General features: G+C 45.0%; 1 protein-coding gene across 1 annotated transcript in view; it reads left to right on the plus strand.

The window, feature by feature from the left end:
* The window catches only part of sspo (SCO-spondin), an 87,069-nt gene that overhangs the window by 52,631 nt on the left and 12,909 nt on the right, over positions 1-21,529 (plus strand). Inside the window, exons 75-110 of the mRNA XM_068304597.1 lie at positions 307-477; positions 557-636; positions 744-913; positions 1,005-1,051; positions 1,252-1,452; positions 1,732-1,902; positions 2,313-2,513; positions 2,620-2,728; positions 3,365-3,585; positions 3,678-3,830; positions 3,917-4,083; positions 4,653-4,798; positions 4,954-5,174; positions 5,341-5,376; positions 6,448-6,612; positions 7,373-7,579; positions 7,899-8,066; positions 8,189-8,323; positions 9,049-9,286; positions 9,365-9,517; positions 9,616-9,662; positions 9,748-9,918; positions 10,034-10,210; positions 10,486-10,641; positions 10,843-10,967; positions 12,029-12,168; positions 12,465-12,511; positions 12,595-12,834; positions 16,361-16,522; positions 17,100-17,216; positions 17,295-17,433; positions 17,588-17,784; positions 17,899-18,069; positions 18,829-18,956; positions 19,056-19,210; positions 19,596-19,642. Coding sequence (XP_068160698.1) covers positions 307-477; positions 557-636; positions 744-913; positions 1,005-1,051; positions 1,252-1,452; positions 1,732-1,902; positions 2,313-2,513; positions 2,620-2,728; positions 3,365-3,585; positions 3,678-3,830; positions 3,917-4,083; positions 4,653-4,798; positions 4,954-5,174; positions 5,341-5,376; positions 6,448-6,612; positions 7,373-7,579; positions 7,899-8,066; positions 8,189-8,323; positions 9,049-9,286; positions 9,365-9,517; positions 9,616-9,662; positions 9,748-9,918; positions 10,034-10,210; positions 10,486-10,641; positions 10,843-10,967; positions 12,029-12,168; positions 12,465-12,511; positions 12,595-12,834; positions 16,361-16,522; positions 17,100-17,216; positions 17,295-17,433; positions 17,588-17,784; positions 17,899-18,069; positions 18,829-18,956; positions 19,056-19,210; positions 19,596-19,642 — 5,379 coding nt within the window. The remainder of the gene's footprint in view (positions 1-306; positions 478-556; positions 637-743; positions 914-1,004; positions 1,052-1,251; positions 1,453-1,731; positions 1,903-2,312; positions 2,514-2,619; positions 2,729-3,364; positions 3,586-3,677; positions 3,831-3,916; positions 4,084-4,652; positions 4,799-4,953; positions 5,175-5,340; positions 5,377-6,447; positions 6,613-7,372; positions 7,580-7,898; positions 8,067-8,188; positions 8,324-9,048; positions 9,287-9,364; positions 9,518-9,615; positions 9,663-9,747; positions 9,919-10,033; positions 10,211-10,485; positions 10,642-10,842; positions 10,968-12,028; positions 12,169-12,464; positions 12,512-12,594; positions 12,835-16,360; positions 16,523-17,099; positions 17,217-17,294; positions 17,434-17,587; positions 17,785-17,898; positions 18,070-18,828; positions 18,957-19,055; positions 19,211-19,595; positions 19,643-21,529) is intronic.

The raw sequence follows: 21,529 nt of genomic DNA on the forward strand, positions 1-21,529 counted from the left end.
GAAGAAACAAAATATTTAATCCAAAAATGTAATCCAGATTTAAAAAATGAATATTGCCAAATACAGGAGAGTTTTCAGTGTAGGTGATAGCTATCTAGTCACATCTTTATATTTTCTAGCAGTGTACCAAAGGTATTTTGATACCTCTAAAGTAGATAAAGAGTAGATGCATCCTTCAGACTGATTTTATTGATGTCTTTGCGTATTATTGTGTGAAATGCTGTCCAAACACCAAATTGCTGACTGACTGTCTTTAAAGTGACTCATGACTTGATGAATGATTTGATTCATAATGTCCCTCTCCAGGTGATGGCAGCTGGGGTCAGTGGAATCACTGGACCACGTGTAGCAAGTCGTGTGGTGGGGGGGTTCGAAGCCGTAGGAGACAGTGTGACAGTCCCAGTCCAGAGGGGAAGGGGAACTACTGTGAGGGTGTGGGAGCTGAGGTCACAGGCTGTAACACGGACCACTGCCCAGGTTGGTGCACAGAGTGAGAATGTAGGCTAGGGTCTGAAGTAGTCTCAATGGTCTTACGGTCATGATGGTGTGTTTCTAGTGGCGCCATGCTCTCAGGTCCCGGGCACAGCATACAGTACCTGTGGCCCCTCCTGCCCACGCTTCTGCGAAGACCTGGCTGTAGGTATCCCAGCAGCCTCCATCTGTCAGCTTGTCAATGTTTCACCATCATTTGTGGGCATAAATGACAAAACCTGATCTAGAAACTTTTCCTCCGTGACTATTAGCACTGTGAGTGGCAATGTGAGCCGGGGTGTTACTGTACTGGGGGTAAGGTGCTGTCTTCTAACGGGACAGTTTGCGTGGAGAGAGACGACTGTCCCTGCCTGGACCTCAGCACTGGACTCAGACTGGCCCCAGGGGAGACCACTGAAACCCCTGATGGATGTAACAACTGGTCAGACCAATTGACACACAAGAAGCCATATTTCACATCAGGACACAAGAGGCAGGAAAACTATTTGATTTTTACCTCATCTTTGCTTCAGCACCTGTGAGGCTGGGAGGCTGAACTGCTCCAGAGACCCCTGTCCAGGTGAAACACCACGCTGCAGATACTGGAAGTTGTACTTTTCGCATGATCAGTGGACTTGATTTCTTTGATAACCACTTGATTTGATTTGATAACCATCTCAACTCCAGCAAAAACAATTTAAATTTGAACAGATTTTATGAATGATTACATGATTAAAAGTTGTACATTAATAGCGATCTGGCATCCCTCTGTGTTTCCAGTGTCAGGTGGCTGGTGTGAATGGTCAGAGTGGACTCCCTGCTCCAGGACCTGTGGGGCAGAGTCGGTGTCCCGCTATAGGAGTTGTGGCTGCCCTGAGGTCAAGGCGGGAGGTGCACCCTGTCCTGGGGAACAAGAAATACACAAGGGGGTCGGAGTTCAAATCCAGAGACAGCCGTGTCCTGTCATCACCTTCTGTCCAGGTTATCAGAGCCCATAATCAGTTTCTATAGAAACATAAGAAACATAAGAACATAAGTTTTTGTTACAGCAATAGAAAAATATTTAATCACTCTTGTAGCTGTTTAAATTTTGTCCTTGATGACTTGCGGTAGAATTTGGTGTGGTGTATCCATTCTACTTGCTTGTGTTTCTGTTGTTTTGACATGGCCCTTTGTTGTCCTTAAATGCACTCTTTTCTTGAAGCCTCTTCAATCACTAATCACCACACACACCTCTTGTTTGTCTTACTTCCCCTGTAGTCCATGGTTCATGGAGTCCCTGGTCAGTGTGGTCCGAGTGTGATGGCTGCTCTGGCTCATCCACTCGCACCAGAGAGTGTAAGAGCCCTCCTTCCATGTTTGGTGGCCTGCCCTGTCTTGGAACAAGCAGGCAACAAGTTGGTTGCCATGACAACATCACTGTCTGCTCAGGTCAGCACAAAGTAGCCATCTGGACAAGGCTTTACCTTTTTGCATTTGTACGTCCGTCCCTGGAGGCGAGGCTGGGAGGGGGTCAGCAGGGTGACAGGCCCATGCTACATGGTTCATCAATCACTCATGTCACTGATTAACCCACAGGTTACTTCTTCAAGTCAGGTTGGATTCCTGTTCTGTTCACACTTCATAAGACCCTGTCAGACCATACTAGACTACCGTCTAGACAAAACTAGGCTGGACTAGAACACAGTAGACTCCAGACTACTCCAGACTACTCAACAGTAGGCTGTGCTAAAAAGCACTAAACAACACAAGACCATACCAGAACACACTAAACCATACAAGACCAGAAGACTCCACTCAATGGGTTCTGCTGCTGCTGTTCTCTGTCTTGCTTTACACAGACTGTGGTGGAGGCCAGGAAGAATGGCCTTGTGGGAAACCCTGTCCTCGGTCCTGTTCAGATCTCCATGGTGACACAGATTGCTTGGATTCCTCTGGGTGCAGTCGGACCTGTGGGTGTCCTGGTGACATGGTTCTGCAGGATGGAATGTGTGTGTCCAGACAGGAGTGTCGCTGTAAACACCAGAACAGCTCTGCTACCGGTCAGAACCACAGTGTTACCATGAGTGATTGAAAGTGGTCACAGTGTCTGTTCAGACTTCACTGGAATTGTATGATCAATGTTTTATGTTCTCTTTTCTCATACAGTAATGACATCCGGGCCCAGTTCAGGTAATGCATCATGGGTAAAGCCTGATGGAGATGACTGGCAGTTTGTGGATCCAGGAGACATCATCATCAGTGACTGCAAAAACTGGTACGGCACAACTGATTCTAGAAACACGAAGGAAATAGTTACCTATCTCTTTATAGATATTCAAATATAAAGACTAATGCTCTAGACCAGTGGTTCCCGGGCCGTATCCTCGTACCTGTCCGTGGGTCAATCGGTACCGAAGACAAGGAATCCAGAACTTCCATTATTTCATTTTTATCTCCCATCTGATTCCAAGCGATGATTGGCTTTAAATGACTGGATTCTCTTCTCCACACCTGTCTGTGAGTCAGTCTTGATGCTTGTCAAGATGCTTGCCTCGGTCACATGACTACCTTTTTAAAAGGGGCTGCTCCACCCGCTAACACAGAATACATTACCTCTAAATTAAAACTTCCAAGGTAGCAAGACTAACACAAAGCAAACGTTGCTCATGATCTTACGAGGACACTTAATAAATTGATACACATTGGATTCACATTTATACATATACTTAGAAAAATCTGTTTTCTGCTGGTCGTATCATTTTATTTAGTTGCATTTATGAATCACACCTTAAAGGCCGGTCTGCGAAAATATTGTCTGACATTAAAGTGGTCCATGGCGCAAAAAAGGGTGAGGACCACTGGTCTAACAGACATGTTGGTGCTTTATTGTTGTGTTTGGATGATAATTCAGTTCATGTGAGGCTGGAGTTCTGCAGTGTCAGTCAGTCCCCGGTTGCTATGTTGACGGCGGCTGGAGCCAGTGGGGGTCCTGGACTGAGTGCTCACTTCCTTGTGGAGGAGGAGTGAAATCCAGGACACGCCAGTGTAGCAACCCATCTCCTCAGAACGGGGGGAGAGGCTGCGCGGGAGCGGCTGAACAACAGACAGACTGCAACACACACCTGTGCACAGGTATCAGTCTGTCTGATACCATCTACCATTTGTCAGGTGCGTTAGCGCCTTTCCACCATGCAGTTGTCATCTCAGAATGTTTTTACCTCCAGACTCTGGGGGCCCGTGGCGTCCCTGGTCACAGTGGTCTGTGTGCTCTGTCAGCTGTGGGGGGGGACAGCAGTCACGCTCTCGTCTCTGCAGCTCTCTGCCCTGCAGTGGCCTCAGCCGTCAGAGCAAAACCTGCAACACTCAGGTCTGCCTCGGTGAGTCCAAGGTCATAACTGGAACCCAGCACACAGGTGTATGGTTGTGTTCACTCTGATTCTGCTGACATCTCGTCATCCTGCAGAGGTGGGCTGCCCTCCAGGTAGGTTGTACAGGGAGTGTGAGCGAGGTGAAGGATGTCCATTCAGCTGCTCTCAGGTCAGTGGCAGGGAGGGCTGCTACTCCGATGGCTGCGAGGAAGGCTGCCATTGTCCTCTGCACACCTACCAGCACCATGGAGTCTGTCTGCAGGTGTGCACGCTTTCATTTTCCTCAACTGCAGCATTCTGATAAACTGATATCATCAGATACAGGTAGTCCTCAAGATACAAACATTCAACTTACAAACATTCGGAGACATGAACAAACGTGCAATCTCTCTGATGACAACTGCCTGAGAGTTGCTTGAAGTGTTTTCTTCTTCTTCTCAACGATCAAATTATGCAGAACAAAAGTTTACCGTAAACTAATCTGGAATTCAAAACGATTATGTTAAGTGACTCTTAACAATAGATATTAGAACTATAAATTTGTTTTTAAATATGATTATATGGTTTTATTCTTAATTCTTGTACAGTTGCTTGACATTATGTGCCGTAACGGTTGAAATGATTAAATAATGACTAACAATTCCACCTATGATCAACCTCTCAAAACCAATTGTGTTCGCAGGTTTTTGACTACCTCTATTTAGCATCTAGAAAATGCTGATTTTATAAAAGGAACAGAGTGTTGATAGCAAACCAGCATCCCTCCATGTTTTATGACTGATGTCCTGAGATGAACGCACCATTGACCTGAAGTCATCTCATGTGTTTCAGGAGTGTCCGTGTCTGGTGGACAGAGACTTTCTGACCTCTCTGCAGAGTTATTCTGTCACACCGGTGGCATCTCTGCTCTTCCACAACATCTCTGTGGGAGACGAGCTGCAGTCTGGAGACAGACTGGACCATGACTGCAGCACCTGGTCAGATATTAATCACACTCCCAGCTACATGTTCTATATTCCTGTACATAGACTGTAGGGCGTGATCCCTAATCTGAAAATAAGCATCGGTTTAAACCTCCTTAAAGAAAACCACGGCAACAATTCAGATTTTAAATCTGTGATGTTCCCTGCAGCCACTGTGAACATGGTAGATGGAACTGCTCCTTAGAGCATTGCCCAGTGGATGGGGGTCTCTCACCCTGGAGCTCCTGGAGCTCCTGCTCCCTGTCCTGTGGAGGCCTAGGAGTTAAGACTCGCACCAGGGGCTGCACACAGCCTCCCCCTGCCCACGGAGGGAGAAACTGCAAGCGGCCATACCAAGAAACCACCTACTGCCAGGCCCCTGACTGCCCAGGTAGGGGGCTGGTTTATGTAAGGGTTGTTTGTCACTGAGGGTATTTAGGAGAGTCGGGATGATGGGTTTGCTCATCTCACTTTAGCCTTGCAGCTATCATTAATAGTCATAACACTGATTATTATTATCACAGAGTTGATACTCAAACTGTTTTTCTGCTCAACAGGTGTTGTTGGTCCAACAGAAGAACCACCTTCATCAGGTAAACTATCCTTCATGAAGTTCAATATCAGCGAGGCGCTCCTCATGTTCGTGACTACATTTCTTTATCCACTTTCTGATTTTCTGCCCTTTCGTCCACGGATTCTGCACTTTATTAACTGATATGAAACATACAGCTGTTTGTTACACTGAACAGAAACCCATTCTACTACACCAAGCACCACTTTCACCAACATGTCATCATTATTACTGGAGAAATCTGGAAATAATTTCCAGACTAACCTCCAAGAAAACCATGTAAAACGCGTCCAATAGAGGCAAAGCATCCCTCAAAGTACAACTACGATGTGTTAACATTAAACACAATTTGTGTTGGGAATTAAGGTTCTGTGAAGCAGGCAAACAATTAATATACTGTATTATGTCCAATAAACAATAAGTTCAAACATGAAATTTGTAAAATGCATAATTAAATTACAAATATGAAATGAGTTCGATGCATGATTAAATTGACATTAGTCAAACCTCAACTTAAATGCACAATAAATTTTATTCAATAAAGACAACTTTTAACTTACAATGAAATATCAAGACACACAGCATACATCACCAGCTTCAGCAGCATGTGTTCAGTGGCAAAGAGGAAGCCCTGCCCATTCTTGCCTGTATTTATAGGGGAGGCAATGACAGACAGGAAGAGCTTCCACCACCTTATGGAGTGGAGAGGGAATGTAATCTTTAGTTTTTTAGGTAATTTCTAACAATTAGGTATATAAAAAAACAACCTGAATACAAACTGAAGATGTCTGTGTAGGTTCTCATTCATCCAGGTCATGGTTATCCAAAGTTGAATGAAGGTTAGCTGAATTTTGAATTTCACAAAATCCCAAACAGGGGCAACTACAACAAGAACCTTATTTTATACACTAAAAAATGTAGATTTAATTCATCAACAAAAATAATGCGAACACATAAAGAAAAGAAAATAGTAAAAAACAAGACGAGATAATTGTTTGGCCTGCTGTTTTGTAAAAGTGACGGACGTTTGCGTGTGCGTTATAATAAAACATGATCTCATGACTTCAGCCTGCCTCCTCCGTGTCTCCTCTAGATGAGGACGCCGGCTTCTCTCCCTGGTCTTCATGGAGTCCCTGCTTGAAGACCTGCTCTAACACCCTTCACCCTGTGATCAAGTCCCGTCGTCGACAGTGTGTGAGCCCCCCCTGCTCTGGAGGCTCTCTGCAGGAGAAGGCCTGCAATCTGCCTCAGTGTCCAGGTAGCTTTGAGTTAATTTCCTCTGAGTGTCCAGCTACCAAACATCTTCTCAGATTGTGTGTTCTTGCACTCTAGAGACATCTCTGTAGTTGTTGAACAAATCACTTAGGATGAACACAGTCAGCTCTCATCAAGTTCTCACAAAGGTCTCTTAATAACACAGCATGTCTGTAACATCTGATATCGGCCCCGATCAGTTCACATTAACAACAATCAACAGCTTCCAGTAAAATCTACCGTCTCTTGAGATTAGCCTGTGGAAAAAAAATTCACTAACATCAAACCAACAGATGTTTGTGTCAAGAAGCTGAACATGATTAGCGTGGTGTTCTCTCTCACACGGGCTCCTCACAGCTCAACAATGAGCCCTCTGTTATCTTCATTCACAACCAGCCACCACAGCTACTACATTATCGACTGGATCATTGAAAGTTGTGCTCCTCAAAAATGATCAAGCACTTCTTTTACCAACTGAAAGTTCAATTATTCCAGTTCTTTGAATTGGAAATTAAGCTGGTCACAGACTCAAACCGATGACGTCCACGATTTGCCGTGTCCTAACTTCTCTTCACACCGTATTCCCTCCTTTCACCTCTCACAGAACTGTAATTTTTCTCTATTTGGCAAGTACAGAACAAAAAGTGTAGTGTTTAAGTGTAAGTTAAAATCTTATTTGCTATTTTTCTTCTAGCCTTCTTAGTCCTACAATGAAGTTGGTTATTTAATGGAGTTCTGCTTTTGCTCTGTGTTCCCAGATGTAGGTGTGATTTGCAAGGGGCCCCACTGCGCCTTCAGGAACTGTTCGTGGACAGAGTGGGGGCCGTGGGCCTCCTGTTCACGGTCCTGTGGAGTGGGTCAGCAGCAGAGGATCCGCACCTTCCTCAGTCCCGGCACCAACGGCTCGTGGTGTGAGGACATCTTAGGAGGGAACCTTGAGCATCGCTTCTGTAACATCAGACCCTGCAAAGGTCAGAGGTCATCCGTCTGCTGGTCATCCGGCCTGCTGCTCTCAGTAGCTGAGGAGCTTCTTTATGGCTCCGTTCAGTTCAGATAATGAAGGGGCCACAGACTGATACCTCTGGGGCCTCTGGACAGATGTCATCTCAGCTGGTTCATAATCTGTCTGTCTAATAAAGTCTCTCCGTACGAATCCACAGGAGACACACCAGAAACAACAGTTGTTCTTTAAACATTGGTTTATTAGTGTGACTGTATGTGTGTGTGTAGAATGAACTGTTGGCTTGGTTCTTCATGTCTGTGTGTGTTTGCTGTGTGTTGTGGCTGCAGTGGACGGTGGTTGGTCCCGCTGGAGTCCCTGGTCCCGTTGCGATAAGCGCTGTGGCGGCGGACGTTCCATACGCACCCGGTCCTGCTCCAGCCCCCCGCCCAAAAATGGTGGCAAGAAGTGTGAAGGGGAGAAGAACCAGGTCAAACCGTGCAACACCAAGCCCTGTGGTGAGCCTCACCGTGTTTACACGCTGGTTGGGCCGGTAATGTCACGACTTCTGGGACAGCTCAGTGTAGCACCAGTTTTCTGTTATGTTAAAATCCATGCGTTTCTGTTTGTGTGTCGTCAGATGAGAAACAATGTCCTCCAGGCCAGGAGTTCACATCGTGTGCCAACCAGTGTCCACAGCGGTGCTCAGACCTGCAGCAGGGCATCGAGTGCCGGGGAGACACCCAATGTCAGCCAGGCTGCCGCTGCCCGAGGGGTACCGGGACATTTTACTGACAGAGAACCGTGTGTGTGTGTGTGTGTGTGTGTGTGTGTGTGTGTGTGTGTGTGTGTGTGTGTGTGTGTGTGTGTGTGTGTGTGTAGCTTTTGTCTACTTATCAAAAACATTCACTGTCCCAACCCAGAGCTGAGAATTGCAGCTGCTGCTGTCACAGTGGAGGAAGCCAGCTAACCAATCAGCTCAAAGCTTTGTTTTATATTCTGCTGAGAGGAAAACTGTAACTGAGCTACCACTGCGGTACCCGAGGTCACTTTGAGTCATTTTGTTATTTTGGATAAATATTTTATAATTTTTAATTGGAAAAAATTAGTTATTATATTTATTTTCTCCAGCAAGGAGATGATGTTTAAAAACTAAAACAACCAGATATATCCAGGACTCTTATTTTCACTTTGAAAATTACTTGACCGAGTCTCCATCCACATTCACCCCCACCTGCGCGACTGTCTTGGACACCAATGTTTTGGAGGTTATGGGTTATTTGGTTCTACATGGTAATGTGAAGATTTAAATTCTGACTTTAAATTCTGTTTAAAGGCTTGATAATGAATTGATATACAATACACTATGCAATAACCCAATAATAATGAATTATTCAGTATTTATCCCAGAAGTATCTTTTTAAGGAAAGAAACTGTGTACTACTGTGTGTAATATATGCATTAAATGTAGCGTCTGTGTGTGTGTGTGCGTGCGTGCAGGCCAGCTGCAGCAGGACGGGCTGTGTGTGCAGCTGTGGCAGTGTGACTGTGTGGACTCGCTGGGGCAGACGTGGGTGGCGGGCAGCTGGCATCAGGTGGACTGCAACAACTGCAGCTGCTCTGATGGGCAGCTCCTCTGCACCAATCACAGCTGCCAGACCTCCTGCGCGTGGAGCTCCTGGTCCACATGGGCATCCTGCAGCGTCACCTGTGGGCGGGGCCAGAGAACCAGATACAGGTAAGGAAGTGTTTGATAACACCTGTTGTTTATTCTTAAATGCTTCTCAAAGGCGTTTGTGCTTCCGTTGTGCAACAGGTCACTGATTTCAGAGACGAACGGGACGGACTGCCAGTTTGAGGAAGTTCAGCATAAGCCCTGCAACCCTGGATCCTGCCCGCCTCTCTGTCTCCATGACAACCAGGAGCTCAGTTTGGGAGACACGTGGCTGCAGGGCGAGTGCAAACAATGGTGAGATGGACGCACACAGACAACGGAATATTTGCACCATCAACTGCGTGATGTTTCCACTTTTCCTTGCAAACACTCTCCCTTGTGTTCCCAAACAGCACCTGCACTCCGGAGGGGGATTACTGCCAAGACGTCGACTGCAGAGGTCGATCCTTGTGTTTATTTGATTGATTCCTATTCTCTTGACCTGGAAAGGTGTCCTCTGACCCCGTTTTGCTTGTGGTTTCTAGTGGACGGAGGCTGGACCCCGTGGTCGGTGTGGTCTGACTGCTCCGTCAGCTGTGGTCGGGGCCAACAGGTTCGGACCCACGCCTGCATCAACCCCCCACCACGGAACAATGGATCTCACTGCAGGGGGCCGGACAGAGAAACACAGGACTGCGTCACCCCTCCCTGTCTGGGTGTGTTCATGGTCTAAAGGTGTCTCTGTATCCCCCAGAGACAGCATATTTATAGACTTACACAACCTGAAACAGCATTGTAATGCATCACATGCTCTGATCACACTCAATCCAGATGACCTTTGCCCCTGGTCACCGTGGTCAGCATGCTCCCGCAGCTGCGGGGCAGGTGTTGTGTCAAGACGCAGGGCGTGTTTGTGCGAGGGGGGGGGAAATGCAGGGTGTCCTGAAGACGTGGAGGCAGAGAGGAGCAGGGAGGAGACCCAGCTGTGTTACACACGGCCCTGTCCAGGTAACAGAAAAACCATCATGAAAATTCCTTGGGCTTTTGAGAGACTTTTATAAAAGTTTTCCTACCATTATGTCAAAGGGCTTGAAAACTGAAAACATTTATGTCCATCAGTGACTTTCAGATAATCATGAAGAATGAAGTGAGTTTGGTGCCAATAAAGTGTGCTACTTCTTCTTCTTCTTCTAACCAACACTTTGTACTGCCATGAAATAGAGTTCAATGCTTCACTGAAGTAACACAATGGAGCCTGATTGGCTGGATGTGTTGTGTGTCAGGCTGTCCCATGTCAGACTGGAGTGTTTGGTCCCAGTGCTCCTGTGAGTCTCAGAGGCAGCAGCGATACCGTGTAGCTCTCTCTCCGGCCACCAGGGGGCAACAGTGCACTCCTGTTGAGACGCAGAGCAGGACCTGCAGTCTCCAGAACTGTGGAGGTGAGATCAAGAATCTGTTTGTTTGCACAAACATTTCCAGTTTTTTTTTTTTTTATTCAGTCATTGTTTTACGGCTTAAAAGACACCTTTCTTTCATTTTCTTAATTTCCATGTTCTTAAACCAGGAAATACAGCACCCGTGCAGAATCTTGTTGTTTGATTTTGTGTGGGTTGAAATTCTGCCTTCTTTTTTTTTTATAGACTGTGAAGCCCCATTTGTGTACTCAGCTTGTGGTTCCCCCTGTCAGAAGCATTGTGCACTACAGGGCAGTAAAGATCTATGTTCAGGCATAAGGGAGTGTACACCTGGCTGCTACTGCCCACAGGTAAATATTTAATTACCTGCACATAGAATAATTTACAGTGTACAGACAGTCAGCTATGCTCACAGCAATCCTGAACTGAATCATTCTTTATATCTTAGAACTAAGAAACTTGTGTTTTTCATGGTTAGGATTTCTAAAAATAAACACCACAGCCGGCAGATGAAATATTTTAACATATTGAGAACAAAGGTGTGTCAGACAACTAATTCAAATCAATGTGATAAAAATCATGTGTGTTAAATCAACACCTAAAGACGGTCAATTTAGATGTGGGCATTCAGAAATAATACATGTTCTCACATTCTCCTCTGAGCAGTTATTACAGACTCCGATATATGACAAACATCAATTCTGATAACGACGCAGTGTGGCTGTTTACTGGTCAACTGGCTCATCTGTGTGTCACCAGACCAAGAATGTATTGTGATAAATTTCAGACACGCTGTGCTGCATATTGCTGCCTGTACATCTTTTTGATCCAAGTCGTGATGCTGTTTGCCCCCGTTTGGGAGCCTCTAGCTCTGATTTATTGCACAAATGTGAAAACTGCCATCTGATAGACTGATGATTTGCCCATACAGCAGCAAGGAGACAAGCTAATGAAATATGGAACACAAGAGTCAATACGTCAGTAACACTGAACAAATGGATAATATTATATCACTGAATGCTGGAGCCTTTAATAATGGATTTGTTTGGCCTAGCAGGATGAGTGAGTAACACTACAGTGTGTTTATTAGAGGTTTTTCAGTGAAAACAGCTGCAGGCTGCAGCCAAAAACAGCCAAATGATGGGTGTGTGAATATGAACCAGGATGCAAAGGTGTAGCCAAGCATCTAAACAACAAATAATCTAATCAGTTGCTGCTTTGCTGGGAGGAGGCCCTATCTTTGTGGATGATGGCTCGTTGTTTTGGGACATTTTAATAGAGGATACCTGTCTAACCATTGGCTGTACCTGTACCGCCGTACGTCTCCTTGGCCCCCGTGTTAAAACCAAAATAAAAACATGACCTGTTCTTTAACCACTTGCTCTTCTTGATGAATTGCTGTCCCATCCAGGGCCTGCTGCAGCAGAACGGTACCTGTGTTCTCCCAGAAGACTGCGGCTGCATCCACCTGTATCACCACGCTTCAGGGCAACCCCCCACGGCCGTCACCGTCCCCCAGGGGGACACAGTCACCATAGGCTGTAGTACCTGGTTAGACCTCACTGTTTAATTCATAGGGGCCCCGATGGAGCGCCTATGTGTTCTGTACCAGCCTCCTGTCTCAACTGGAATAGATCTTTAGCAGCAAACGCACTGAGCCTGTGTCGTTTCACTGCAACCAAACACTGCATTTAAACTGGATAAATGTAGAGGGGGGTCGGCCTGTTGGCGCACATTCATGTTAATCATTCTTGTAGAATTCTTGTCTGCGCTCTTCTTGAGTGTTTGCATGTGATCTGTGATATTTGTCGTATTATCATCACGCCTTTGTCTGTTTCGTGATGCAGCCTTTGCCATGATGGGAGTCTGCAGTGTGACACGAGAGAGTGTGAAGGTAAGGAAGCAGAGTAAAGTCATTTAAAAAGCTCTTATTTGAACCATTCCACCAACATGTCATGTCTCCGCTCCATCTTTCAGTGATCCTCAGTGAGTGGTCGGAGTGGACTCCATGCTCTCCCTGCTCACCCCCTCCCCCCTCACCACACAGCACCTCCCAAGCAGGAGCTGACAGTGGCAGGGATGTGGTTTCAATTCAGAAGAGTTTTCGGGCCTGTTTGGACTTGGATTCTGGTCTTCCTGTCTCTAAAGAGGAGGAGGGTCAATGTCCAGGACCACTGGTCAAGGAGAGACTCTGCCCAGATGTGGACATCTGTAGAGGTAAAGGTGTTTGTCCCAGAGGAAAGAAAAAACAGTTTCTGGCCTGAGTGAATCTTTAATCTGAGAATGCAGTCAGCTCCTTACCTGACGGAGTCAGGTCCAGGTGCAAATTAAAGTCCTTGATGAGGAACACGGATGAATCGGAGAGTGTCACTCAGCCCCACTCAGCATGTTGAAGTAGTTTAATAATTTCCTCCATTGTAAAAGTGTAAATGGAGAAGGCCACTAACAAGGCAGTGCTTTGATTTGCATGGCAAAGTCAAAAAACTGACTCACAGAGGGGGTCAGAGAATGACTGAAGCCCTGGAGCAAAGCGTTCTCTGAGAACAGGGAAGTGTGTGTGTGTGTGTGTGTGTGTGTGTGTGTGTGTGTGTGTGTGTACAGTACACACATATATAGAGTGTATGAATATATATATATTACAATTGCACTTATAATTTATTTATTTGACATATAAGATATGAAAAGAGTAGTTGAGCCATATATTGATTTTAAACAGGGAAAACGTTTAAAGAGTAATATGATGGATAAATATAAGACAAAAGTGCATAAACTCCAATAAATTATACAATTTAGTTCTGATGCAATAAAATTAATGAATAAGTAAGAATTTTGTCTAATGGGGTTAAGAGGTGGGGGAGGAAAATGATTTCGGTTGAGTTGAAAAAGCTGTAATGACTGAAGGTGATTCTCTATTTTCTTAGTGTGGCTGTTAAATTTTGGAGTCATAATCAATGTTTTCATCAAAATATTTTTAGTGTGGCTAACTTATGGTTACAATCTCATAATACTATGGCGAGATGTTTTTCTTTTCTTTTTTTTAAACCATAATCTCAGTTAATGAAAGGTGCTTCCAGATGACTGGACAACTACAGCTAATTTGATCAGGGAGACAGGTAAGAGAGTACTTGGGGTGTCACCTGGAAGGAAAGTAGATAAGGAGACTTGGTGGTGGAATGAGGAGGTACAGGAGTGTATACAGAGAAAGAGGTTAGCTCAGAAGAAGTGGGACACTGAGAGGACTGAGGAGAGTAGACAGGAGTACAGGGAGATGCAGCGTAAGGTGAAGGTAGAGGTAGCAAAGGCCAAACAAGAAGCTTATGATGACTTGTATGCTAGGTTGGACAGTAAGGAGGGAGAGACTGATCTATACAGGTTGGCAAGACAGAGAGATTAGATGGGAAGGACGTGCAGCAGGTTAGGGTGATTAAGGATAGGGATGGAAGTCTATTGACAGGTGCCAGTAGTGTGATGGGAAGATGGAAAGAGTACTTCGAAGAGCTGATGAACGTGGAAAATGAGAGAGAACAAAGACTAGAAGAGGTGACTGTTGTGGACCAGGGTGTAGCAAAGATCAGTCAGGACGAAGTGAGGAGGGCACTGAAGAGGATGAAGAGTGGAAAGGCAGTCGGTCCTGATGATATACCTGTGGAGGTATGGAAGTGTCTAGGAGAGGTGGCAGTAGAGTTTCTGACTGGGTTGTTCAACAGGATCTTAGATAGTGAGAAGATGCCTGAGGAATGGAGGAGAAGTGTGATGGTGCCCATTTTTAAGAACAAGGGAGATGTGCAGAGTTGTGGCAACTACAGAGGAATAAAGCTGATGAACAATACAATGAAGTCATGGGAGAGAGTAGTGGAAGCTAGACTAAGGGCAGGAGTGAACATTTGTGAGCAGCAGTATGGTTTCATGCCAAAAAAGAGTACTACAGATGCAGTATTTGCTTTGAGGATGTTGATAGAGAAGTACAGAGAAGGCCAGAGGGAGCTGCATTGTGTTTTTGTAGATATGGAGAAAGCTTATGACAGGGTGCCCAGAGAGGAACTGTGTTCTGTATGAAGAAGTCTGGAGTGGCAGAGAAGTATGTTAGAGCGGTGCAGGACATGTATGAGGACTGTAAGACAGTGGTGAGGTTGTTTGCAGATGACATTGTGATCTGCAGTGAGAGCAAGGAACAGGTGGAGGAGAAGCTAGAGAGGTGGAGGTTTGTCCTGGAAAGGAGAGGAATGAAGGTTAGCCGCAGTAAAACAGAGTACATGTGTGTGAATGAGAGGGACCCAAGTGGAAGAGTGAGGTTACAGGGAGAAGAGATCAAGAAGGTAGAGGATTTTAAGTACTTAGGGTCAACAGTCCAGAGCAATGGAGAGTGTGGAAAAGAGGTGAAGAAGCGTGTCCAGGCAGGATGGAACGGGTGGAGGAAAGTGTCAGGTGTGATGTGTGATAGAAGAGTTTCAGCTAAAATGAAAGGAAAGGTGTACAAAACTGTGGTGAGACCAGCGATGTTGTTTGGTCTAGAGACAGTGTCACTGAGGAAAAGACAGGAGACAGAGCTGGAGGTAGCAGAGATGAAGATGCTGAGGTTCTCTCTGGGAGTGACCAGGATGGATAGGGTCAGGAATGAGTACATCAGAGGGACAGCACATGTTAGAGGTTCTGGAGATAAAGTCAGAGAGGCCAGACTGAGATGGTTTGGACATGTCCAGAGGAGAGATAGTGAATATATTGGTAGAAGGATGCTGAGTTTTGAACTGCCAGGCAGGAGGCCTAGAGGAAGACCAAAGAGGAGGTTTATGGATGTAGTGAAAGAGGACATGAAGGTAGCTGGTGTGAGAGAAGAGGATGGAGAAGACAGGGTTAGATGGAGGACACTGATTCGCTGTGGCGACCCCTGAAGGGAAACACTGAAAGGAAAAGAAGAAGAAGAAACTCAGTTAATGAAGGGTGATTGTAATGGTTACACTGAAGGGTCCCAAGAATGGAACCTTAAGGAACTCCATGTGCTCTTTTCAGATATATGATCACATCATGATGCAAATTATTCTCCATCCAACAAGTTACATGAACACCAGATTAGTTATATTCCCGAAATGGTCACCCATGGTCCAACTTTCATAGTAGCTTTAAAACACAAGAACTGTTAATGATAGGAGCGGGTATTTCTACTTTACTTCTGTCAGCCCCCTTCTGCCAATAGCAATAATCAGTGATTTCTGTGAAAAATTAGACTGTATGCATCCCTGCTATTTCCATCATTCCTGCTGTTTAAAGTCCCAGCGTCTGTGGGGACACATAAGGCTGATTGGATTTGGTGTTCTGCCTCTGCAAAGAATGATTCATATTCGGCTGTGCTTCTTCTTCCTCTTCCTTCAACCACCTTCTCTGGTGCTCTCCCTTTGGGTTTGAATGAGAATGGCTCTGATTTACCGCCGTACCCGGTGAACCTTAGGTTTGATTTTAATATTTACAAAGTTTTATATCTTATCACATTCACTCCAAATTTTTAAAAGCTACTTAGTGTGAAAATTGTTTCCTACAAATAAATGAAACAAATTTGATCTATAAGATATTGATCAATGTCATTATCTCATGTATGTCCATAAACAAGAAATATGTATTTGGTATCGCTGATGATGATCAGTAGAGCGGCCATTAGAAGTGTTGCAGCAGTCATCAGTGTAATTGAAGTCATTATAATCAGGGTGAGAGCTGAGCTGATGTTGGTTATGCTAAACATTCACCCTTCCAGATGTGTGTCAGTGGAGTGTGTGGAGCGCCTGGACAGCCTGTGCCGACCCGTGCAGCGGAGGAGTCAGGCAGCGCTACAGACGGCCTCTAGCCTCTCCTCCAGGACCCCACTGTGAGGGCCAGCAGAACCAGAGCCACAGCTGCAACACTGGACTCTGCCCAGGTAGGACCCTCCGCAGTCAGCAATTCACATGAAGTCTCCAATGCAAAGGATGCTTACTAAGCAATTTCTAAGTCAATAGTTGTATTGACCACAAATTGATTGTAGAATCAGATCCTTCATTGCAAAAGGTCTTTTCAGCACAACTTAGCTGACCTAGTGTTTCCAAGCCCTGCTGTGGAATTGAAAAAAATGCTGGATAAGCGTCTGAGACCATTTGTATTCTGCAGCACATGCAGAAACACATTTTAGGTATATATATATTTTTAATTATTTTTTATATTATACACATATATATATTTTTATAAGTTTAATTTATCCATTTTTTGTGTTGCTTTTTAGATACTTTGTGTGTGTATGTGTACGTGTAGTGTATACGTATATATGAATGTGTGAGTTTATACTACACACACACACACACACACACACACACACACACACACACACACACACACACACAAACACACACACACACACACACACACACACACACACACACACACACTCACACAAACACACCTGGAGCACAGACACAAACATCTCCAATGAATGTGAGAGACACTGCTTGTTGCTTCACCAGGTGAGCGCTGTGAGGACAGGGGGCGGACCTACCAGGAGAGCTGTGCCAATCAGTGTCCTCGCAGTTGCACTGACTTATGGGAGCATGTGCAGTGTCTCCAGGGAGCCTGTCACCCAGGTAACATTTGATTTGTGTTTGATTATACATTTTCTTCCACTTTTCGTTTCTCTTTAACTCTCTCGTTAATTGTTGCAGGCTGCCGGTGTCCAGAGGGACGATTGTTACAAGATGGACGTTGTGTCCCAGTGACGGAGTGTCGCTGTGGGATTCCATCAGGAAAAGGGACGCAGGAGTTCTCCCCTAAAGAGGAGTTTTCCATAGACTGTAACACCTGGTGAGATTCCCGACTGAGTTTGAGATTATCATCAATTCTTTTAGTAGAGAGTTGCTCACATTTTGATTTACCAGTCTGTCAAGGTCTATTTAATGTATGTCTCTACTTTTCTCTACACACGGGCGTTTATCATACCTCTCTTTTAAATCTGTAGTACATGTGAGAATGGCACTTTGGTGTGCATCAAACTTCCCTGCCCAATCTATGAGCCCTGGAGCCAATGGAGCCCCTGCTCAGCCTCCTGTGGGCGGGGCCAGAGGATAAGAACTCGTTCCTGCAAGGACAAAGGGGGGGATTCCTCCTGTTCTGACACCAGGCAGATGGAGACCTGTGATCTGCCTTCATGTCCAGGTCTGACGTGGATTAAGTACCCTCATTATTAGATGAGGACGTCCTAGCTTGTTGTTCTTTGCACTACATCAACCAACACGTTCAGATCTCCATCGGCTTTCCCTCTTCCCCCAGTGGGATGTTTGCTGAGTGGGTGGTCATCCTGGAGCGAGTGCAGCACCACATGTGGTGGGGGGTTGTCAGTGCGGAACAAGACGGTCATTAGAGAGCCAGAGCCGGGAGGTACGGCTTGTGTGGGACCCCTGGAACAGCACATAGTCTGTAACACCAACAGCTGCCTGAATGGTAACACACACACATACACACACATATACACACACTCATAACACACCTTTATCATGTTTAGTAATCAATGTAATTCCAGAACTATATCAAATTAAGTAATACTAGTAAGAACTTGGATGGATAGACTGTGCCTCGCTCAAGGGCGCCCCCTGTTGAACCATTTATATTCATTCACTCATTTCCCATACCCGCTTCATCCGCTGTAGCGAGTTACAGATGTCATTTATTCAAAATGTAATTTAAATGTAATAATAATGATATAATAATAATAACCAAGGCAGTCACAGACTGCAACATCCCACAAATCCCATGAATTCAAAATTTTACCCTGACATACTTTCATAGATCAAAGCACTAGTTTTGATCTATAGTCTTACTCACACTGGCCTTCTCCCTCGTCTTTCTATCTTATCCGGTTCCTGAGTGTAAAAAAGTTGAAATTTGACCTTGACCTTGTTTTCTCAAGGTCATCATCTCATTTTCATCCTCTTTGCCACCTAAGTAATGTGCTTTTTGTGTCATCTTTCTATCTGCACAGTTGCGAAGATATTTGGTGGACATACTAACGGATGAATGAACAAACAGACGAACATTGACAAACACAATGCGTCACCATTTTGAAGCAGGATGTGATAATCATTATAATTATAATAATAATAGTAATGATAATGATAATAATTTTCAGGTTTTCAGGTATGCACACATCATACACATATGTTTCTGTCATATATATTAGTTGTATGTTCATTTGTGTTGCAGAGTGTCCCACTGGGCAGGTGTTTAGTGACTGTTCTAACTCCTGTCCCCATGTCTGTGAGGACCTGTGGACACACACTCAGTGTGTACCTGGACCCTGCTCCCCGGGTTGCACCTGCCCCACCGGACAGGTCAGGGCAGTTTGTGTGGTGGATAGCTGTGGTGTAGCTTCACATGGCTACTGACAGCTGTAGACCTGATCCTATCCAGTCTCATTTTGTCCCTCATAGGTGTTGCATGAAGGTTCCTGTGTGCCCCACACTGACTGTCCCTGTTCATCAATGTCCCTGCCGGAGGGTCACCCAAGCAGGAATGTCCAATATGAGGAGAAGACTGGAGCTCTGCTGCCGCCAGGAACAACCGTCCAGCACCTCTGCAACACATGGTAATAGTCTCCACACAGCTCTGTCCAACTGCCAGTACCTCTGTCCTGTGACGGGAGTGTGTCGCCGCGCCCATTATCAACCAGTAACTAGACTAAATCTGACCCCAAAACAAAAGAATAGGTGAAAATTAAAAAAACCTCATGTTTATTTTCCAGTCAGCTACGCCCAGTCCAGTTAGGCCCCGATGGTCTCCTGGTAGTCTTCCAGAGACAGACATGCTGTATGTCGTTTCATGTCTCTCCCACTGGTTTGGATGCTCTTTAACACAGGCTGATGGACATAGCTGCGTGTTCTGATGTGTCCTCTGGTGTCTCACTGTTCCATAATATCACCCTTATTGTTTTGACCCCCTCTGCGCCCCTTACCTTCTGCTGCCTCTTCCAGTGTGTGCCAGGGAGGAATGTTCAACTGCACCTCTGAGCTGTGTGATGGTGAGTGACGCTCCGTCACAGCTGTTCCTGCCAAATACATTTCATGCACCGTTTTAGCTCTGACCAGCAGCAATAAAGTTTGCGTGAAATGTCAAGACCATGATTGATATGTTGAATGTCTATAGGTTGTAACAGCTGCTGCAACAGTTGGCTTCAATAACTGACAGACAGTTGGATCAATTATGAGTTTCAAATGCCTGGACTGGGTTTTCCTTTCGTAAACATGGGGGACATCTTTAAATGGTCTTGGAGAAGGAACTGAAAGTTAAGGCAGCCAAATTCACCCACATTTAAATGTGTTAAGAGTTCTGATGTAATCCAGATTTTATTTGTGACAATCTCATCAGCAGTACCCTTTAGTCTCCTGTCAGGCAGGAACAACACTGATCTGTATTTTCCATCAGTATTCTGCCTGCAATTCGAAGTAGAACTCAAATCAGTGGAATTAAATAAAGTTCCTGTGGCAGTGACAGCATGCATGTTCAGGTAAAAATCCAGATGTCTATAGAGCGCTGTTGAGAGTCAGAGAGCCAATAGTTATTTTTAATTCAAAAAGTAACACAGACTTGGTCTCCAGTGCTGTAAATGAAGTTGGATGGTAAAAATAATAAAATTAGATTAATACTACAACAAAAACACAAACAAAAAAAACACACTTTACTTTTTTTACAAAAACATTTCAAATGTTAAACACAAATGAGTTAAAATCACTGTAATGATTAGATTAGATGAAACGTGACACAATAAGATAAGAGATTTACCCAAGAGATGAGATAGGATCAGAGATGTCAGGATAGTCCATCCAGTGCGCTTTGGGCTAGATACTACAACATACGTGTGCTTTGGGCTAGATGCTACAACATACGTGTGCTTTGGGCTAGATGCTACAACAGACGTGTGCTTTGGGTTAGATGCTGCAACAGACGTGTACTTTGGTTTAGATACTACAACATACGTGTGCTTTGGGTGTTACAACAGACGTGTGCTTTGGGTTAGATGCTGCAACAGACGTGTGCTTTGGGTTAGATGCTGCAACAGACGTGTGCTTTGGGTTGGATGCTACAAGACACCAGTCTAAAATCCAGTCTAAAATGTCTTCCCTTTGAAGAAAAAATCCATTTGGTGCTGAGCTGTGGTCTGTTGAAGATTACACATATGTCACATGACAGATGTGTCTGCCATCTGTCATATAACATGCATGATTGAACCAGGATTAATACCTTAACAGAACTTTTCTCATGAGCCCCATTTTATCACAGACAAATGGTGTTACCTGTGGAGACTATCTGTGCTATCAGCCGGTGTCCAGCTGTGGACACCTGTTGTCAGGCTGTTGAAGCCCGTAGAGAATCCAGGGATCCAAGGACTTTGAATACAAGATCACAGAAGTAGATAAACCTGTTGTCTGCTGTCAGGTTAAGTTTGCCTTGCCGGACTGGAGGCTGTACCGAGGCTTTTCAGGTAAAAGGAGACTTGGAAAAGTCAGTTCAATCAGCAGTGTTCCAGAACAGATCCACCCGAATCTGATGGAGGGACTGCAGGGAGAAAGAACTAGAATCATGACACCACAAACACAAAAGAGCCAAATTGACAGCAGAGACTGGATATGTGTACAGACAGAGTTGGAGTTGATGCACCAGATATTGGAAGCGAAGGAGAGTAATGATGACAGCTGGCAGGTGGTGGCCTGATCCCGAGGACCCGACTCACACAGTCGGTGGAGAGATCCTGCCGATAGAGGGACGTGGATGATGTCATGGAACATGGACTCAGTTCTCTTGAAACACATCTTGTCAAAGTTGCTTCCAAATATTGCTGTTTTTTTTTTCCTCTGGAAGACCTCTTGAATTAAAAATAATACAATGTGTTGTGCGTCATCCATCGATG

This window comes from Antennarius striatus, chromosome 20 (assembly GCF_040054535.1).
Source record: "Antennarius striatus isolate MH-2024 chromosome 20, ASM4005453v1, whole genome shotgun sequence".
Taxonomy (NCBI): Eukaryota; Metazoa; Chordata; class Actinopteri; order Lophiiformes; family Antennariidae; genus Antennarius; species Antennarius striatus.